The 15,925-nt window shown below is 48.8% G+C and overlaps 1 protein-coding gene across 5 annotated transcripts in view; it reads right to left on the minus strand.

Annotated features, from left to right (window-relative positions):
• GEMIN5 (gem nuclear organelle associated protein 5) overlaps window positions 1–15,925 on the minus strand; it is a 305,616-nt gene that overhangs the window by 66,592 nt on the left and 223,099 nt on the right. For all 5 annotated transcript variants that reach the window (XM_063928370.1, XM_063928371.1, XM_063928368.1 and 2 more), the window contains 2 exons: window positions 15,450–15,545; window positions 14,388–14,525 (listed from right to left, as the gene is read on the minus strand). In XM_063928370.1, the coding sequence (XP_063784440.1) occupies window positions 14,388–14,525; window positions 15,450–15,545 (234 nt within the window). The remainder of the gene's footprint in view (window positions 1–14,387; window positions 14,526–15,449; window positions 15,546–15,925) is intronic.

Raw genomic sequence — 15,925 nt, forward strand, 5'->3', positions numbered from 1 at the left:
GGATGGGCGCCCAGCATCCACTACGGACTACGAGAAATAGATTTACCGGTAAGTAAAATCTTATTTTCTCTGACGTCCTAGTGGATGCTGGGAACTCCGTAAGGACCATGGGGATTATACCAAAGCTCCTAAACGGGCGGGAGAGTGCGGATGACTCTGCAGCACCGAATGAGAGAACTCAAGGTCCTCCTCAGCCAGGGTATCAATTTAGTAGAATTTAGCAAACGTGTTTGCCCCTGACCAAGTTGCAGCTCGGCAAAATTGTAAAGCCGAGACCCCTCGGGCAGCCGCCCAAGATGAGCCCACTTTCCTCGTGGAATGGGCTTTTACTGATTTAGGATGCGGCAATCCAGCCGCAGAATGCTCCAGCTGAATTGTGCTACAAATTCAGCGAGCAATAGTCTGCTTAGAAGCAGGAGCACCTATTTTGTTGGGTGCCTACAGGATAAAAAGCGAGTCAGTTTTCCGGACTCCAGCCGTCCTGGAAATATAAATTTTTAAGGCCCTGACTACGTCCAGTAACTTGGAATCTTCCAAGTCCCTAGTAGCCGCAGGCACTACAATAGGTTGCAAACAACTAACTGGCAGCGCCTAAATAAAATGAACACTAATTGCAGTCACACCTGAGCGCTACCGAAAAAGGCACTGTGCATGTGCCTATAAACACAACATATAGAAGGAAAAGAAAAACGGCTGCGCTTGGGGTGTTGCAAATAGGTGTGGATAGATGTAAATAGTGAAGAGTTGACAATCTTCTACATAAAATATTTATTATAATAAAAAATACATCAACAGTAAATGAAATTAATCGTATATAAAAAGCTTAATAATTATGCTCTAAAACACCGTTATCTGTACACACAGTATCAAACTGAGGTTTATATTTAGGATCCCCTGATTCAGGGTGTAAATTGATATTCTCTAAGGTTGTAATTTTACAGCTTTCCTCTCTGCATTTATATTATAAATATATAGAGACAGCAGATAGATTATTTTTCTCCAATAATTGGAGGAAAAAGAAGAACCCAGCAATCAAATGTACAGTGGACAGTATATATTGTTACCTCTCTTAGGGGCTGATTTTACCAAGCGTCCTCGGTATAGTCCTGTATAAAGCCCACAGTGCAATGCTAGTTGGAGGAGTTCAATAAAGGAATAATTTGTCCAAACTTACGCCTGAGTCTGTAAGTCCCAAGGTAGGACCGTTGCCGGTATATCCCCTAGGGCTGGTGGAAATCCTTTTGGTGCCCTAAGCATGGAGGATAAGCAACTTCCAGGGCATGAATGAAGTATACGCTGTGGCCAGTGATTGCGAAAACGATTGACAGGTGTAGTATTAGCCGCAGCCGCTGCTGGCAATTGATGGAGACTGGAGCGTTGTTCTGCTTCCCAGTTTTCGACTCCCGGAATGTGAATTGCTGAAATCACGGGAATCCAATGCTCCGCCCACGTGAGAATCTGAGCAACCTCTCTCATTGCGGACCAGCTGCGAGTTCCTCCCTGTTTGTTGATGTAAGCCACTGCCGTGGCATTGTCGGATTGCACCCGAACTGGATGGCCCTGCACCATGGTCTGAATCCGAATGAGAGCATACCGGATCGCTCTCAATTCCAGAATGTTGATCTGTAGTTTTGACTCTTGATTGCTCCAGCGCCCCTGTAAATGATGAGTCTGGAACACTGCTCCCCAACCGCTGAGGCTTGCGTCCGTGGTTACCATCATCCAAGACCAGACCGTGAACGGCGCACCCTTCCTCAGATTGCGACTGTGAAGCCACCAGTAGAGCGACTGACGAGTTCTTATCGACAAGCGTATCAACTGCAGTTCGAGACGTGAATCCGTCCGAGTCCAACAGTGGAGAATCTGAGCTTGAAGAGGTCGGGCGTGGAATCTGGCGTATGGAACTGCCTCGAATGAGGACACCATCTTGCCCAGTACCTGCATGCATCTGAGGACTGACACTGCCGGCAATTTTAACAGGGTTCTGATTCTGGCTTGTAAGTCCTGAATCTTGTCTGTAGGAAGAAACACCTTCTGGCTGTTGGTGTCGAATAGAAGACCCAGAAAAACCATTTTCTGTGACGGGAGTAAAGACGACTTTGGAAAATTGATTATCCACCCGAACGACTGTAGAGTCTCTATCGTTAGACGCAGGTTCTGAGTGAGAATCTCCGGTGACGGGGCCTTGATCAACAGGTCGTCCAAGTATGGGGTGATGTTGACCCCTTTGCAACGGAGAACTGCGACGACATGACCCAGGACCTTCGTAAAAACCCGGGGAGCCGTAGAGAGACCAAAGGGAAGGGCCCGAAACTGAAAATGCCACGGACCTACTGCAAATCTCAGAAGGGATTGATGTCCTATCCAAATTGGAACATGTAGGTATGCGTCCTTTATGTCTATTGAAGCCAAATATTCCCCTGGCTCCATGGCTGCGATAATGGAGCGAATGGATTCCATCCTGAATTTTTGGGATGAAAGGTACGGATTGAGAGCTTTTAGATTTAGAATGGGTCGAAACGAACCGTCCGGCTTGTCTACGAGAAAAAGACCCGAGTAAAAGCCCCGACCTCTCTGAGGAGCTGGGACCGGAAGGATTACTCCATTTTGTAATAATGTTGCTGTTGCCTGAAGGAGAGCTTGACGTCTGGAGGGGTCGTCTGGGAGAGGTGTGACAAATAGTCGGGTTGGGACTGTCTCTTCGAAATCCAACATATATCCTCTGGAAATGACCCCTATTACCCACCGATCTGGTTTCGATAGGAGCCACACTTCCCTGAAGTGAAGTAAACGAGCCCCAACCTGTATTGATCCCTCCAGAGGGCCCGAAGCGTCATGCCTCAGGCTTGTCGGCAGGCTTACTGGCCGGTCTGCGAGTAGCCTGAGCTCCTCTACCTCTGAATGATCCCCTCCGTGGAAATCTGGAGAAGGGTCGAAAGGACTGGAAGTTACCTCTGCCCTGCGTACGAAAGGACCGAAATCTTGTAGGTTTTGGTTTGTTAGGAGCAGACGGAAGGAAAGGGCTCTTTCCTCCCGTAGTATCTGAAATGATCTTCTTTAACTCTGATCCAAAGAGAAACTCGCCTTCAAAAGGAACTGCCGTCAAGGTCTGCTTTGAGTCCGAATCAGCATTCCAAACCCTAAGCCAAAGAGATCGTCTTGCGGATACTGTTAAGGCAGAAACACGGGACTGTAGCGCCACCGAATCCAATAAGGCTTCACCCACGTAAGTAAGGGCCTCAGAAATCTGTTCTGCTAATTGAATGGCCTCCGACGGATCGTCTGACTGCATCCCAGATACAACCTGTGCAAGCCACTCATCAACGGCTTTAAGCACCCAGGCACTCGCCAGAACTGGACGGAGAGAGACACCTGATAAGGAAAACATAGATTTTAGTAATGCTTCTATCTTCCTATCGGTAGAGTCTTTTAAAGTCACAGACTGTACTGACGGAATAACCGTAGCTTTTGCTAAATGCGAAATAGGAGCGTCTACCTTTGGGGCAGTTTCCCAAAATTTTGTATCCTCCTCTGTAAAAGGATATAGAAATTTTAACTTTTTAGGAGCTTGGAAACGCGAATCCGGTTTTAGCCAGGGTTCTTTTAAAATATCCGCAAAGTGCGAGTAAGAAGGGAAGGCAGTAACCTGTCTCTTCTGTCGTTTGAAGAAAGGGGAAGAAGTCTCGGCTACTGCCTCATCCTGAATATTAAGGGTCTGATGAATGGCTTCGATTAGTAGCCTAACACCTGAACTAGTAGATAAATCCTCATCTTCCCAAGCCGAATTTTCGTCCCATTCAGGATCTACCTCCCCTTCTTCCAATGGAGATGTCAGAGTATCCAACTCCTCTCCCGGAAACGCAATAGCGGGCAACGGCTGCGTTCGCTTAGAAGCCGCCGAACTACTGGCCGAATTTACAAATTTATTTACAGACTGAGTCAAATCAGTGAGACACTTTCCCATATTCTGGGCCCACAGCGGTTCCACCTGAGTCTGGGCCAAAGCTGCTTCCGACCTTGACTGACGCAAATCTGAAATTGCATCCACCATGGCCTTGACCCAAGGGGGCATTGACTGATCTGTGGATCTGGCCTGCTGATCTGCCGCTGGTGCACCCGAGCATGATGTACAGAGGGTCCCTGCATCAGCACTCCCCTTAGCCAGCTTTGTGCCACATTGTGAACATGAGAAATAAACCACTGAGGTTGTTTTTCCCTTTGTAGGTTTCTCTGGCTTACTGGTCATCCTGTACTCTGGTGTACTATGTCCTGTACCCCAAGTTTGTGTGATCCCCCCCCCTTTTATACTTGCGGTTTTTGTGTAGTGTAATCCCCCTCCGTAGCACAGCGTCCCCCTGTCTGCAGGCAGAGAAGATGGCGCCGTGACCAGCAGCGTGCGCGCGGGCAGAGCTGAGCGGGAAGACGGCTCTGCCCGCCTGACGTCACTCCTCTCACTCTCCGTCAAAACCGGAAGTTCGGCTCCCGTGCGCCGCTACACAGCGGTTGTCACGGCAGCACAGCAACGGTCCAGGGAGTGAATAACACCCTCCCGGACCTAAACACAGTCCGTCCACATCACATTCCACCCCAGTTCAGCCATCCGGCTGTCTGTGGATGGTCGCGCGCTCCAGGGGGGGGTTCAGCGGGGGGGGGGGGGGGGGCGGGGGTGGGGGTGGTTCAGCGGCGGGGGAACGATGTATAGATAAGAATAAATTCCCCATTAGCAATAGGAAATAGGGACAGCCCAATACTGTCAATGACAGATTGTGGCTGTCCAGTACCTGATGCTGCTTTCTTCTCTCTCTCTCTCTCTGAAGGCCCCAGTGACCAAGGTATAGTGGCCTCCATGCAGCAGTCTGGAATGGGATACTAACCCCTTCCACTGTTATACCTGTCACCTGTAAACAGGGACTAGGTATTTGTGAAAAAATAAAAAAAATAAACAGAAAATCTAAAGAGAAATAAAAACTGTGTCTGTACCCCACAGGCACAAAACTAAAACTGAACAGGGCTGAGCAGGAAGGAGATGGGAGGGGTTAGAGGGGGGAGGAGTCAGCTTTTGATAGTTCTGTGCCAAACTCCACTACCACACACCTCTAACCCACAAGTAACGTCGCAGCGTCCCCCAGATGGAGGACAGAGAAATACCGGCAACGGTCCTACCTTGGGACTTACAGACTCAGGCGTAAGTTTGGACAAATTATTCCTTTATTGAACTCCTCCAACTAGCATTGCACTGTGGGCTTTATACAGGACTATACCGAGGACGCTCGGTAAAATCAGCCCCTAAGAGAGGTAACAATATATACTGTCCACTGTACATTTGATTGCTGGGTTCTTCTTTTTCCTCCAATTATTGGAGAAAAATAATCTATCTGCTGTCTCTATATATTTATAATATAAATGCAGAGAGGAAAGCTGTAAAATTACAACCTTAGAGAATATCAATTTACACCCTGAATCAGGGGATCCTAAATATAAACCTCAGTTTGATACTGTGTGTACAGATAACGGTGTTTTAGAGCATAATTATTAAGCTTTTTATATACGATTAATTTCATTTACTGTTGATGTATTTTTTATTATAATAAATATTTTATGTAGAAGATTGTCAACTCTTCACTATTTACATCTATCCACACCTATTTGCAACACCCCAAGCGCAGCCGTTTTTCTTTTCCTACTACAATAGGTTGGTTCAAGTGAAAAGCTGATACCACCTTAGGGAGAAACTGGGGACGAGTCCTCAATTCTGCCCTATCCATATGGAAAATCAGATAAGGGCTTTTACATGACAAAGCCGCCAATTCTGACACACGCCTGGCCGAAGCCAAGGCCAATAACATGACCACTTTCCACGTGAGATATTTCAAATCCACAGTTTTAAGTGGCTCAAACCAATGTGATTTTAAGAAACTCAACACCACGTTGAGATCCCAAGGTGCCACAGGAGGCACAAAAGGGGGCTGAATATGTAGCACTCCCTTTACAAATGTCTGAACTCCAGGCAGTGAAGCCAGTTCTTTCTGGAAGAAAATCGACAGAGCCGAAATCTGGACCTTAATGGAACCCAATTTTAGGCCCATAGTCACCCCTGACTGTAGGAAGTGCAGAAAACGACCCAGTTGAAATTCCTCTGTCTTCCTGGCCTCACACCACGCAACATATTTTCTCCAAATACGGTGATAATGGTTTGCGGTTACTTCTTTCCTGGCTTTTATCAGCGTAGGAATGACTTCCTCCGGAATGCCCTTTTCCTTTAGGATCCGGAATTCAACCGCCATGCCGTCAAACGCAGCCACAGTAAGTCTTGGAACAGACAGGGCCCCTGCTGTAGCAGATCCTGTCTGAGCAGTAGAGGCCATGGGTCCTCTGATATTATTTCTTGAAGTTCTGGGTACCAAGCTCTTCTTGGCCCATCCGGAACCACGAGTATCGTTCTTACTCCTCGTTTTCTTATTATTCTCAGTACCTTTGGTATGAGAGGCAGAGGAGGGAATACATAAACCGACTGGTACACCCACGGTGTCACTAGAGCGTCCACAGCTATTGCCTGAGGGTCCCTTGACCTGGCGCAATATCTAGTTTTTTGTTTAGGCGGGACGCCATCATGTCCACCTGTGGCCTTTCCCAACGGTTTACCAACAGTTGGAAGACTTCTGGATGAAGTCCCCACTCTGCCGGGTGTAGGTCGTGTCTGCTGAGGAAGTCTGCTTCCCAGTTGTCCACTCCCGGAATGAACACTGCTGACAGTGCTAAGACGTGATTTTCCGCCCATCGGAGAATCCTTGTGGCTTCTGCCATCGCCATCCTGCTTCTTGTGCCGCCCTGTCGGTTTACATGGGCGACTGCCGTGATGTTGTCTGATTGGATCAGTACCGGCTGGTTTTGAAGCAGAGGCCTTGCCAGACTTAGGGCATTGTAAATGGCCCTCAGTTCCAGAATATTTATGTGTAGGGACGACTCCTGACTTGACCAAAGTCCTTGGAAATTTCTTCCCTGTGTGACTGCCCCCCAGCCTCGAAGGCTGGCATCCGTGGTTACCAGGACCCAGTCCTGTATGCCGAATCTGCGGCCCTCTTGAAGATGAGCACTCTGCAGCCACCACAGTAGAGATACCCTGGTCCTTGGAGACAGGGTTATCAGCCGATGCATCTGAAGATGCGATCCCGACCACTTGTCCAAGAGGTCCCACTGAAAGGTTCTTGCATGGAACCTGCCGAATGGAATTTTGCTTCGTAAGAAGCTACCATTTTTCCCAGGACTCGTGTGCAGTGATGCACCGATACCTGTTTTGGTTTCAGGAGGTCTCTGACTAGAGATGACAGCTCCTTGGCTTTCTCCTGCGGGAGAAACACTTTTTTCTGTTCTGTGTCCAGAACCATCCCCAGGAACAGTAGGCGTGTGGTAGGAACCAGCTGTGACTTTGGAATGTATAGAATCCATCCGTGCTGTTGTAGCACTTCCCGAGATAGTGCTACTCCGACCAACAACTGCTCCTTGGACCTCGCCTTTATAAGGAGATCGTCCAAGTACGGGATAATTAAAACTTCCTTTCTCGAAGGAGTATAATCATTTTTGCCATTACCTTGGTAAAGACCCTCGGTGCCGTGGACAGTCCAAACGGCAGTGTTTGTAATTTGTAATGGCAATCCTGTACCACAAATCTGATGTACTCCTGGTGAGGATGGTAAATGGGGACATGTAGGTAAGCATCCTTGATGTCCAGGGATACCATGTAATCCCCCTCCTCCAGGCTTGCAATAACCGCCCTCAGCGATTCCATCTTGAACTTGAATTTTTTTATGTATGTGTTCAAGGATTTCAAATTTAAAATGGGTCTCACCGAACCGTCCGGTTTCGGTACCACAAACAGTGTGGAATAGTAACCCCGTCCTTGTTGAAGTAGGGGCACCTTGACTATCACCTGCTGGGAATACAGCTTGTGAATTGCCTCTAGCACAGCCTCCCTGCCTGAGGGAGTTGTCGGCAAGGCAGATTTGAGGAAACGGCGGGGGGGAGATGCCTCGAATTCCAGCTTGTACCCCTGAGATACTACTTGAAGGATCCAGGGATCCACCTGTGAGCGAGCCCACTGATCGCTGAAATTTTTGAGGCGGCCCCCCACCGTACCTGGCTACGCCTGTGGAGCCCCCGCGTCATGCGGTGGACTCAGAGGAAGCGGGGGAAGAATTTTGATTCTGGGAACTGGCTGACTGGTGCAGCTTTTTCCCTCTTCCCTCGTCTCTGTGCAGAAAGGAAGCGCCTTTGACCCGCTTGCTTTTCTGAAGCCGAAAGGACTGTACCTGATAATACAGTGCTTTCTTAGGCTGTGAGGAAACCTGAGGTAAAAAATTTTCTTCCCAGCTGTTGCTGTGGATACGAGGTCCCAGAGACCATCCCCAAACAATTCCTCACCCTTATAAGGCTCTATGTGCCTTTTAAAGTCAGCATCACCTGTCCAGTGTCGGGTCTCTAATACCCTCCTGACAGAATGGACATTGCATTAATTCTGGATGCCAGCCGGCAAAATATCCCTCTGTGCATCCCTCATATATAAGACGACGTCTTATGTTCGCAAAATAGTATCCCTGTTTGACAGGGTTACAGACCACGCTGCAGCAGCACTATCTGCAGGTCTCAGTCTAGTACCTGAGTGTGTAAATACAGACTTCAGGATAGCCTCCTGCTTTTTATCAGCAGGTACCTTCAAAGTGTCCGTATCCTAAGACGGCAGTGCCACCTTTTTTGACAAACGTGTGAGCGCCTTATCCACCCTAGGGGATATCTCCCAGCGTAACTTATCCTCTGGCGGGAAAGGGTACGCCATCAGTAACTTTTTAGAAATTACCAGTTTCTTTTTTGTTTAAATTTTTTAAGGGCGGAGGTCACTTTTTTGCGTTTTATTGGAGTGTTAAGACCCCCCACATTCCATGAGGTGATTTTGATGGAACAAGGCAGTCGTTGGGGAGAGCCGTGTGGCCCAGGATAAGGGGTCGTCATCCTATACCTGTCAGTGGATGTGTGTAAATGCGGATATATTCAGCAAGCGCGGGGTCACCCCTGTCCCAGCAAGCAGGGCAAACCCCAAGGGTGTATAATCGGCATGGATCCGGGCCCAACATATAAAGTAAGACCGTACACAATGGATATAACCATAGAAAAGACAGCTTCAAAAGAACATTTTCAAACTTTTTCCCGTCCAAACTAACATAGCTCCGGCCTCTGAGGCTCACTTCAGAGGGCGGTAAGCATAAGTGTAAGCAGGACCAAACATAGAAAACAAACATCATAACAGTTGCAAAAAATAACATTCAAGTAGTATGACCAAATGTATCAAGTAACACAAGGTCAGGAGAGCGTATCATCTCATTTTCCAGAAAGCCATAAAGGCTCATTAATGTGAATAGGCAGGTGATTCCCCAGATTGACGGTTTGGCTGTAAGTGGGCCCGGGCCTCAGTCGGATTGTCAAAAATAAATGTCTCCCCATTTTCGGTGATTTTTAATTTAGCTGGGTACAACAATGCGAAGCGCTTATTGTGATCAACCAGGAATTTACAGAGCGGGGAGAACTCTTTGCGTTTCTGGGCCACCGCGACGGAGAAGTCCTGGAAAATGAGAATCCGATGATCTTCAATGACCAGGTCACGATTCCGTTTAAAAGCAGCCAGGATCCTCTCCTTGTCACGGTAGTCCAGAAATTTAGCAATGACTGGGCGGGGCCTCCTATCAGGACCTTCACGTTCTGGGCCCAGCCGATGAGCCCGCTCGATACGTGGGGTCCCCGTGTCGCCATGGAGATTGAGCGCCTCGACCAGCTGTATGCCTATAAAATCTATCAGGGCCGACCCTCTAACCTGTTCAGGGATACCCACAAAGCGGAGGTTATTCCGCCTGTGGCGATTTTCTAAGTCATCCACCTTGTCAACAAGCGTTTGGTAGGAGGCCATAGTAGATGTGTTGGACGATTGCATGGTATGTAAGTCATCCTCAACGTCGCTAACCCTTTGTTCCAGTGTACCCAGCCTATTAGAATGGTCAGACAGGGAAGTCAAGGCTGAATCTAAAGACGTTTGCAAGTTGTCTAACCTTTTGTCAATATTGGGCATTAGCTGGTCAAATTTAACCTCAAATCGGGGGAGGAAATTCTGAAATTTCTCATCTATCATAGGCATGAGTAGTTCAAATTTCTCCTCGATTTTCGGCATCAACACCTCGAGTAATGCCGATGCCACGTCCAGAGACGGTGTATGAGGCCCTCCTCTCTCCCCAGCGGGATGTACAGGGGAGGAGCCACCTTGTGGCGAAGGTGGGGAGGGGCTAGGCTTCGCGGGCGTTTTTTTGGGATTAACCATAGTACGGGTAGTTCTGGGCGGGAGTGAGGACAAGGATTTGTTAAGAAACTTGTCCATACACCAGGCCCAAAGGCAAAAAACCCAGACTCCAAAATATCAAGAGAAAAAGCAATTCCAATCTGAGATTGATACAACAAATAGAAAAGAGACCGCTCTCCAGGGAGTTAGTAAAATCACATCCTAGATGTTAAACAGTAAATACTAAAATGAAAATGACCCTAAACGAAATGTAACAGTAAGTATGCAAGGGCAGTTGTGCAATATTCTGAGTAGTGGTTAGAGCACAGATATTGAGACCTAAGAGGTATTACATACAACAGCAATAAGAACTTCACATATCAATATGAGAAAATTATAGATATTCAACAAGTAAGAGACACGATAGACATAATAGGTGGAGATGCAGCCCAAATCAAACACCTGCACTTGTCTCTAAGGTAATCCTAAGCGCAGCCTACTAGTGGCTACAGGTGTAAACTGAAGACCTGTTGCGTTTACAGTAAATTAAATAAAATAAAATATATATCAATAAATAAAGAGAAGAGAAAGAAGAAAAATAAATAAATAAATAAATAAATCCTGGTATACACAGCTAGTAAATGCCAATAAGGGTGTACTGTGAAATATTCCAGTGGGGACAGCAGGGCAGCATTCGATGGAGAGCAATTCAGAGCCAGAGCAGGTAATGCAGGCGGGCACCGTGACCGGTCAGGTAGTAGGTCAAAGCAAAAAATAAATAAAGACAATAATAGGGGTGCAGCAGAGTCCAAATGTTCAGTTCAGCAAACGTAGTCAGGCTGAGAATCAAGGCCGGGCTGTTATGAGAGGGAAGGGAAAATTGGGGGGGTAAGAAGGAAGTTGGGGGAGGAAAGAAGGCAGTGGGGGGAGGGCAAGGATAACACAATAGGAGGGGAAGGAATCAAGAGTGGGAAGGTAGAAATGGGAAGAGAGGTTAATATGAAAGGGAGGTGACAGTATTAGTACCGGGGGACCCCTTTCCCAGGGTCTGCGAGGGCACCAGAAGTCACCACAGCGTCTTCAGGCAGCGTTTGCGGTTCTCGCTCGGTAGCACAGCAAGGGCTCAGCAGGCATGGAAGAGAGCCTCCACTTCAGGCAGCCACGGACCGCACCGCAACACAGCCCACAGCAAGGTGAGTCCCAGGAGAATGTTCCTCTACAGGGGCGGGTGACAGTCAGCAGATCACGCCGCTCCCCGTCCACACGGCACCCGTTGATAGAAGAGCGCAGGGACAGCAGAGACCCAGCACACGGCGCCGTCTGCGGGCACCCAGAAGCTGACGAGCCGGAAGTGTAGACGGGGCCGCAGTAGCTACAGGGAGGAGAGTCCACGGCAAGTCCACGGAGCCAGGGAGATGTATGGGTCGTCACCCCGGGAATTACAAACAGGTCTCCAGGAGCAGTGAGTCCGGGCGGGCAGGCGGGGCGCCACCAGCGGGATCGCTCCAGCCACGGCCGGGGGAGGCGAGCAGAGACGCCACGGACTCTCCAAGGGTTGATCCACCGCGGGCAGGACGGCCCCCAGCTCCGTGCCCGAAGTCAGTCCGAGGCGAGCACAACAGCGGTCCCGGCAGGTAGGGAATCAACAGGGGGTGAGAGCCCACGAGTAATCCAGACCGGCAGTGGGGGAAGGCTGAAGGATACAGCGTTCAGCGCAGGCGAGGGAGGAAGAAGGTGTAGGCCCACACTACGTGGCGGCTCAGTTAAGAGCCTGACTCCGGGGAAAGAGGCTCACAGTCAGTCCACCAGCTGGTTAAAGGCACCGTCGGGTACCTCTAATTACAGGGTAGATAGTCCCGTATCGATTGTGGGGTAGAACAGGATGTAATTGTACGGATGGCAGCAGATAGAGCAAGGAAGAGCAGAGCTCAGTTAAAATGCGGCCACCTTAAGTGCACCGCCCACCGGAAGTCCAGAAATTACCAGTTTCTTATCGGGGGAACCCACGCTTTTTCACACTTCATTCACTCATTTGATGGGGGAACAAAACACTGCCGGCTTTTTCTCCCCAAACATAAAACCCTTTTTTAGTGGTACTTGGGTTAATGTCAGAAATGTGTAACACATTTTTTATTGCCGGGATCATGTAACGGATGTTCCTAGTGGATTGTGTATATGTCTCAACCTCGTCGACACTGGAGTCAGACTCCGTGTCGACATCTGTGTCTGCCATCTGAGGGAGCGGGAGTTTTTGAGCCCCTGATGGCCTTTGAGACGCCTGGGCAGGCGCGGGCTGAGAAGCCGACTGTCCCATAGCTGTTACGTCATCCAGCCTTTTATGTAAGGAGTTGACACTGTCGGTTTATACCTTCCACCTATCCATCCACTCTGGTGTCGGCCCCACAGGGGGCGACATCACATTTATCGGCATCTGCTCTGCCATCACATAAGCCTCCTCATCAAACGTGTTGACACAGCCGTACCGACACACCGCACACACACACACACACACACAGGGAATGCTCTGACTGAGGACAGGACCCCACACAGCCCTTTGGGGAGACAGAGAGAGAGTATGCCAGCACACACCAGAGCGCTATATAATTTTGGGATTAACACTATATTGAGTGAATTTTTCCCAATAGCTGCTTGTATATACAATATTGCGCCTACATTTTGTGGCCCCCCCTCTCTTTTTAACCCTTTGAGCCTGAAAACTACAGGGGAGAGCCTGGGGAGCTGTCTTCCAGCTGCACTGCGAAGAGAAAATGGCGCCAGTGTGCTGAGGGAGAAGCCCCGCCCCTTTTTCAACTGACTCTCTCTCGCTTTTTCTGGAATACTGGCAGGGGTAATTTTACATCTATATAGCCTCTAGGACTATATATGACGTAGATTTGCCAGCCAAGGTGTCATATATTGCCCTCAGGGCGCCCCCCCCCAGCGCCCTGCACCCTCAGTGACCGGAGTGTGAAGTGTGCATGAGGAGCAATGGCGCACAGCTGCAGTGCTGTGCGCTACCTTGGTGAAGACCGAAGTCTTCTGCCGCCGATTTTCCGGACCTCTTCTTGCTTCTGGCTCTGTAAGGGGGACGGCGGCGCGGCTCCGGGAACGAACACCAAGGCCAGTTCCATGCGGTCGATCCCTCTGGAGCTAATGGTGTCCAGTAGCCTAAGAAGCCCAAGCTAGCTGCAAGCAGGTAGGTTCGCTTCTTCTCCCCTTAGTCCCTCGATGCAGTGAGCCTGTTGCCAGCAGGTCTCACTGTAAAATAAAAAACCTAAAATAAACTTTCTTTCTAGGAGCTCAGGAGAGCCCCTAGTGTGCATCCAGCTCGGCCGGGCACAGAAATCTAACTGAGGTCTGGAGGAGGGTCATAGTGGGAGGAGCCAGTGCACACCAGATAGTACCTAATCTTTCTTTTAGAGTGCCCAGTCTCCTGCGGAGCCCGTCTATTCCCCATGGTCCTTACGGAGTTCCCAGCATCCACTAGGACGTCAGAGAAATAACCCTTCACACCGCCTGAGGCAGGTCGCACCCGGGAGCTTGACGCAGGAGCTCCCAGGGTACGGCCCGCCTTAGGTGCCCCGCCGCAGCTGTCTGCAACCCGGCAATAATATTATATTGCCGGGTTGGTGATGTCGACGGGGATGGCGCTTGGAGATCACATGATCTCCAAACGCCGCCTGTACACACAGTATGAATGGGAAACGGGTCGCATCGACCCGGCTCCCGTTCACATCGCACAGCGAGCCAGGTTGAACACGAGTTCAACCCTGCTCGCAACCAGGGTGAGAAATACCGGGTTGCTTGACCCGGTAATTTTCCCCTGGCACCTTTCAGACTGCACATGAAGATGGGTTATGCGCGCTCATGTGCCAATAACCCGTGTTCATAGCTGGTGGTCTGAAAGGAGTATAAATGTGTCCACCCTAGCTCCAATACTAACGGCAAATGTATCACTGCATCATACACACTAAGCACCATTTTACTACAAGATCCGTATAAAAACAATCCCAGAGAATACACATTTATTTTTAGTTAGAATGTCACCCGAGTCCACATTCCTCTTACCTACCCATAGGAGACAGAGCCACCAGCTGGTCTGTAAGCTCTCCCCTCTCTGCGGCCAACTGCAGCGTCCCCTTCAGATCACCTTTCCACAGCATAATCTGATGCTGGAGCTCAGGGTGGCCGTTCTCCAGGTGTGCTTTTCCTGAGGGAAAGAAAAGACAAAAGGAAAGATTTCTGGACTCCTCCAAAACAAAAACGATGACCTAACAGTATAGGGCATGACGTGACAGCGGACATGGCATTACCAGTAGCACAGCACAACATGACAGCATATGATACTGCAACACCAGAAGCATAAAGACGGCAGGGGATGGAGTTCCTTATTGCTATACCGCCTATCTCCCTCTTCCAGTGCCTGGTACTTCTGCCTCAGATGCACATATTATCCAGAGTTTCGGAAACTTCTATTATGAACATTACTCTGACTTGTAATATAAGACCGAGGAATCTGTTTCAATGATAGCCGCAATTTACAGATGAGCGTGCATCAGCGCACACAAGACAAGGCGTATAGGGAATAACGGCATGCTATTAGCAGGGCCGTATTGTCGATAAGGCTGTAGCCTAGGGGCCCCACAGGGACTAGGGGCCTTTCAAAACAGTTATTTATAAAAAAAAAAAAAAATAATAATAATTTTTTAAGAAAACCTGGCAGCCAACATGTACATGCACAAGTCCATTTCTCGTTATCGGTGCCCATGTGAATACTGAAAGCGGCATAAGCTCTGCTTCCCAAATGTCTGCCTGTAAATTTGACTCAGAGATGGATACTGAGGGGGTCCGAAACACATGAAAGCCTAGGGGACCAGCCATGGGTTAATAAGGCCCTGGTTATTCATAGCTGGTATGGAGGCTTGCAATGGATTGAGGTGTATTCTCATGAATACTGGTTTAGTACACACAATTACAATAGAGGAAATCAGCGAGTGCGCCCTCTAGTGATGGTATATCGTGATCTGCAGTCACTCTTGCACACACATAGCCCTTAGAACTGAAGGAATTTTATTGTCAATATATGCACATTTTTACTACACAGTTGGGTGTCGGAAAAACAATTTCAACACACCCTCTTCCTCCATGAGCCGGTGCAGTGTAGTCCGGTCACTGTAGAGACCTAGATGTGCAGAGTCCTCAATCAGGGCATGCGGATCCGCTGCTAAATCTGGAAAGAGAAAACAATGAAGAGATAATGGCTGATTTGGTAAACCATAGCTGAGGAAACATCCATCTTCTACACAGAAACAAGTTACTTCTGTCAAAGTTAGCATGTGGCCTCATTTGCAAAATGCTTTCAACACGCACTGTAAAATGGCTTGGTTTTGCAGTGATGTGCCCAGATAGACTCCCCCTGCTCTCTGAGCTCAGGAGATGCCTGGTTTTGTAGTGTTGTGCCCAGATAGACACCCCCTGCTCTCTGTGCTCAGGATATGCCTGGTTCTACAGTGATGTGCCCAGATAGACACCCCCTGCTCTCTGTGCTCAGGAGAAGCCTGGTTTTGCAGTGATGTACCCAGATAGACACCCCCTGCTCTCTGTGCTCAG

This window comes from Pseudophryne corroboree, chromosome 6 (genome assembly GCF_028390025.1).
Source record: "Pseudophryne corroboree isolate aPseCor3 chromosome 6, aPseCor3.hap2, whole genome shotgun sequence".
NCBI lineage: Eukaryota > Metazoa > Chordata > Amphibia > Anura > Myobatrachidae > Pseudophryne > Pseudophryne corroboree.